At 50.5% G+C, this 5,190-nt stretch overlaps 1 protein-coding gene across 1 annotated transcript in view; it reads left to right on the forward strand.

Annotated features, from left to right (window-relative positions):
* Positions 1–3,618: 3,618 nt before the first annotated feature.
* SOX21 (SRY-box transcription factor 21) overlaps positions 3,619–5,190 on the forward strand; it is a 2,737-nt gene continuing 1,165 nt past the window's right edge. The window contains exon 1 of the mRNA XM_033947411.1: positions 3,619–5,190. This exon is cut by the window's right edge and continues 1,165 nt beyond it. Within this exon, the coding sequence (XP_033803302.1) occupies positions 4,261–5,055 (795 nt within the window). The 5' untranslated portion in view covers positions 3,619–4,260 and the 3' untranslated portion in view covers positions 5,056–5,190.

Raw genomic sequence — 5,190 nt, forward strand, 5'->3', positions numbered from 1 at the left:
CATTTCTAGAGGTGAATGAAATCCTTAACTGACACAAAAAGCAGATAAAAATGAAACCGGTCACACTGAAGAATATTTGCGCTACTGAATACAAAACTTTGTTTGGGGTACAGTCCGCGTGTTTGTACGCGGGTAAGATAACGCAAAAAGAAGAAGACAAAAGAAAAAAAAAATTCATAAACGTGGCATAAAGGAGCACAGAAAAGTTGTCCTGACACGGTGTTAAAGATACTATAGCTTTTGGCAACTTTTGACAACTGAACGAGATGAGGAATCGCTGACTGATACCTACACAAAGAGAAATGTCAACTGAGAAGTTTAGTGTATGGAAACGCTTTTAGCGCTCAAACAAAGCGATAAAATCACAGTGTGGCTCTATAAATACAGGCTGGTGATAAGTCCATTGAGCTCGTGAATCAGCTTTTCAGGCAGTTGAAATGATTAGGTGCAGATCGCTATCAAACTCACCAGTAGTCTTCAAATACTTTCTACCCTTCTGAATTTGTCCCCCTTTTTTTAACTTTTTATAATAACACAGGCTAGAAGGTGCCGTGTAATTATTTCGCCTATTTGCATAACAATGCGACGTATTTTCCACCTAACTAGGGAAAAAGATGAAAGGAGCTTGATTTTCGACTGACTAAAATTACAGGGAAGAAGGGGATGGGAGGTCAACAGCGGTCGAAAGGTAATAACACCCTTATACAGCCGAAGATATTACAGCACAAAAAAAGTGCGCGCTATCGTTTTGCATTGTATGTATTTTTTTGTTTGTTTGTTTGCGATCCTAAGAGATCTTCATTCTGCTGTGTTGGCAAGAAAGGTTTAGGTTGACGAGTTTGTGTTGCTCTCACAGCAATTACTCCGAAACCACAGCTCTATCTAAATAATGTAATCATATTTTAGGTGTATCCTATAATAGGCAGTGTTAATCGAAAAGGGAGAAGAAAAACAAAAAAAAACACCCCACTTGAAATTAGATATTTACCTGAGCAGACTCGTTACAACTTCATATTTCAACTGTGTAACTCTTTCAGGCAACAAAAAAAATATGCTGTGCTTTCACTCGCCCGATTCACTTTTGGTATTTGGGGACATTTTTAAAGCAGGAATTCCATATTCACCATCCACTTTTCTTGCTGCCCAACTCGCAATATTGCTTCGAACTTGTTGGCATAAGTGCAGTAGAGGCCGGCAGTCAAGAATGCAAGAAAAGGAAATGGTGGTATATATATATATATTTTTTTATTTATATATATATTTATTTTTTTTATTTTCTATATCATTCTCCCAGGAGAGCTCCAGAACGGTTTACATGAATTTATTCAGGTTCTCCAGAATTTTTCCCCGTCTGTCCCGGCGGGCTCACAATCTATCTAACGTACCTGCGGGGATTAAGTGACTTGCCCAAGGTCACAAGGTGCAGCGTGGGCTTGAACCCACAACCCCAGCGTTCTGAGGCTGTAGCGTTAACCACTGCGCCACATTATTCCCCCGGGTTAGGGACAGAGGTAAGGACATTTGGGAACGATCGCTACCTGTATTTTGTCCCAAATCAAAAGGAGGCTCCCGGTTGACTTTGGATTTCGTATCCCTCTTTTCTTTCCTCCCCCTACGGTGGCTGTGGCTCGCCCTTCCCCCGTGCTGCCTCTTTGAGAATCTGAAGAATTTGCGAGACCCTAATACTTAATATGACATCTTAATCTGCACTTTGACAACCGATTGTTACTTCTCCGCATCTGAATGGAAGGGAGGGAAGCGGAATATAAGGGCAGAGAAAACTGACAGCCTGCAATGTGGTGGGGGCATTATGTCAATTACGAGATGCATAAAGCATCCATTATAAAACACGTCAGCACAGAGTGGGTGTTATGTATCTACAGATGTATTCTGATATTTGTACAGTAAGCCACCAGCTAATATTTCTTGATTAGTCATATTCTAATGCATTGTAATGGCTTTTGCGTATTAACATGCCCGCATAGCTGAGCGAATTGCGCGCTTTAGGAAAAGAAGCGCCGATGGAATGTAATTTGAGGCGATGATATTTTTTTGTATAAAACAATTAGGTGTCGCCCCACCCCCAACTTCAAGGCTTCAAACCTTACTTCTAATGTATGACTGACTTTTCGCCGATATGACAGCTCGCGTTACTAACGTGACAGTTGCAGCGGCGCCCAAATGCACTTAAGGCGACAGCAGCCTGGATTTGCAGATCCGTACAAAAGTTACTCGCAAGGGATCGTCAACAGCTGAGAGGGACGTACGTAAAAGCTGCGTTGTTTTGCTATTCTGGACGTTCTGAAGAGTGCAGGAGTTCTTGCTTTTCCCAAACTCAGGCTGACCTCAGGGAAACCGGGTAAGCAAGTTCCCCCTGAATGACAAGTTATTTGTAAAACACACAGACGAGTGCTTTCATCTGTGGAAATCAACAGGAAAACGATATCACCGTGAATTGCAAAGTACCGCAGTTTCGGTTTGGAAACCGAAAGTCCCTGTTGATAAAGAACCATTCGACATGACAGAGGGCCTGGTGCATTCAACACCAATTAACCGGAATCGGTTTTTGATCTGAGGCTCTACCGCACCGTCCCAACCCCCTTCCAAGCAAACGCAAGTTTTGCTAAGTTGTATTCATGTGCAACAAATAATAATAATTGTATTTTATATACCGCCATACCCCAAAAGTTCTAGGCGGTTCACAACAATTAATCGTAGCAGAAACAATGCAAATCGTTGAAATTCAACAAGTTATATGCATACTGCACTGTTTAACTTACATTACGAAAAAAAAAAAAGATTATTTTATAGTGAAATGATTGCTACACTCGGGTTAGTTTGTGAAATAACAATTGTTTAAAAGTACTTTCCCTCACTTACTGGGCTTTTTATTTTCAAGCCTGCAAAACTGATAGTGAAGCCCCCTCTAGGGTTGAGCTGGAAGCCAGCCAGCTGTCAAGACAAGTTGTGCTTGAGAAAAGTTAAGTACTTCGAAAAAGGTTCTATGAAGAGTAGCTGAACTTGATTTTAACAAAAGAAACAACACTGCTGGAAAACCTTGCAACACCCAACAGTCAGCGCAAGAGCAGGGTTATGTTTCATGGTTTTGAAGAGAAATATAATCTATGGAATAAAACTGGAATAAATCTCTTGTTTGGCGGAATTCTACGTTTTCTTTAAAAAGGAATTTCTGGGACAATACGAGGAGCCGCTGAAAAGTTCTCAGTCCAACTAACCCCCTAGATGGAGACTGCCCCAACTTTGTTGGCTGGGCTGAGAACTTTGTCCTCCTTTGATGTATAGAATTGCTTACAAATAGGGCTTGATTTGCTACATTTCCCCCCCTAGACATAGGTTAAGGGAGGGCCTTTAGTAAATTGGGCCTGTAATTTGGAAGCGATTGAAGTGTGGCCCCGGGGGATTTCGCACGCAGGTCTCTTGCTGCCTCCTGTCCCTGCTCTCGGTCGGACGCTGAGGTGACGGTCCTAATGCGCAGGCGCAGACCAACTCTCCCTCTTCCCCCCCCCCCTCCCCTCCCTTGCGTCCGACCCACGTGCAAGGACCAAGTGTTCGGAATCCCAAATCTGAAGGCGCGATCCTTGCCAGAGCTGCAGCCTCCTCCCCTTCCTCCTCCTCCCTCGCTTCTCGGTCCGGCCCCCAGGAAAGTGCCGCGTCTGGGCGGAGAGGCGGCGGCAAGAGCAGCAGCAGCAGCGCCGGCAAACTTGGGGGAAGTTGGTCAAAGTGTGCGCGCGCCCTGGCAGAGAGGAACGCGAGGGCATCTTGCACGCGAGGCCGGAGCGAGAGCGGCGCGAGGGGGAGCATGGCGGCGTGTAGGGGGCCATCGCCGCACCCCCTGCGCCCCGGGGGAGCCCGCTGAGCCCCGGCCCCAGGAGCAGCGACCGCGGGGCGACTCGAGAGCCATTTGATGCTGCACCGCGGCCGCTCGGCTGGGGGACGTCGGAGTGGCCGTCGCGCACATGACACGGAGCGGCTGGGGGGCGGCAGAATCGGCGACTGAGTGCTGACAGAACTGAAAGCCGTGGAAACCACCCACCCCCCGCCCCCAAGCCAAAGCGAGAAAGACGCCCCCTAACTTCTGAGATCTGGCCGAGCTGAAGCCAGGCAGGTGGCGAGAAGCGGCGGCACTTTTGACAGCTGGCCTGGGAGGCGCTGCTCGGGCTCCTCTCTCCGCGGGCTCGCGGGGGCCAAGAGTTTGGGGGGCGGGGGTGGGGTGGCCGCTGCCGCAGCCGCCCCGCTGCCATGTCCAAGCCGGCGGAGCACGTGAAGCGGCCCATGAACGCCTTCATGGTCTGGTCCCGCGCCCAGCGCCGCAAGATGGCCCAGGAGAACCCGAAGATGCACAACTCGGAGATCAGCAAGCGGCTGGGCGCCGAGTGGAAGCTGCTGTCCGAGGCCGAGAAGCGGCCCTTCATCGACGAGGCCAAGAGGCTGCGGGCCATGCACATGAAGGAGCACCCGGACTACAAGTACCGGCCCCGCAGGAAGCCCAAGACCCTGCTCAAGAAGGACAAGTTCGCCTTCCCCGTGCCCTACAGCCTGGCCCTGGAGCCCGACGGGCTGAAGGCGGCGGCCGGGCTGCACGGGGTGGCGGCGGCGGCGGCGGCGGCCGGGGTGCTCTCCGACTCGCTGCTCGCCCACCCCGAGAAGGCGGCGGCCGCCGCCGCCGCCGCCGCCGCGCGGGTCTTCTTCCCGCAGTCGGCCGCCGCCAACCCCTACTCCCTCTTCGACCTGGGCTCCAAGATGGCAGAGATCTCCTCGTCCTCGGCGGTGCTGCCCTATGCCCCCTCCCTGGGGTATCCGTCCGGGACGGGCGCTTTCCCCGCGGCGGCGGCGGCTGCGGCTGCCGCCGCCGCCGCCAGCCACGGGCACACCCACTCGCACCCGTCTCCGGGCAATCCGGGCTACATGATCCCCTGTAACTGTACGGGCTGGCCGGGCCCCGGGCTGCAGCCCCCGCTCGCCTATATCCTTCTGCCGGGCATGGGGAAGCCGCAGCTCGATCCTTACCCCGCAACCTATGCGGCCGCCCTATGACCCGACACCTCTGTCTAGGCGATGTGGACTGCACGCCTATGTGTATATTTATGTACAGTGATGATTCTAGGAAAATAAAAAATAAATACTGAATGATGATGGAACAAAAAGAGAACACTGTCAAGAACCTCTGCT

The sequence above is a fragment of the Geotrypetes seraphini genome, chromosome 6 (genome assembly GCF_902459505.1).
Source record: "Geotrypetes seraphini chromosome 6, aGeoSer1.1, whole genome shotgun sequence".
Lineage (NCBI taxonomy): Eukaryota > Metazoa > Chordata > Amphibia > Gymnophiona > Dermophiidae > Geotrypetes > Geotrypetes seraphini.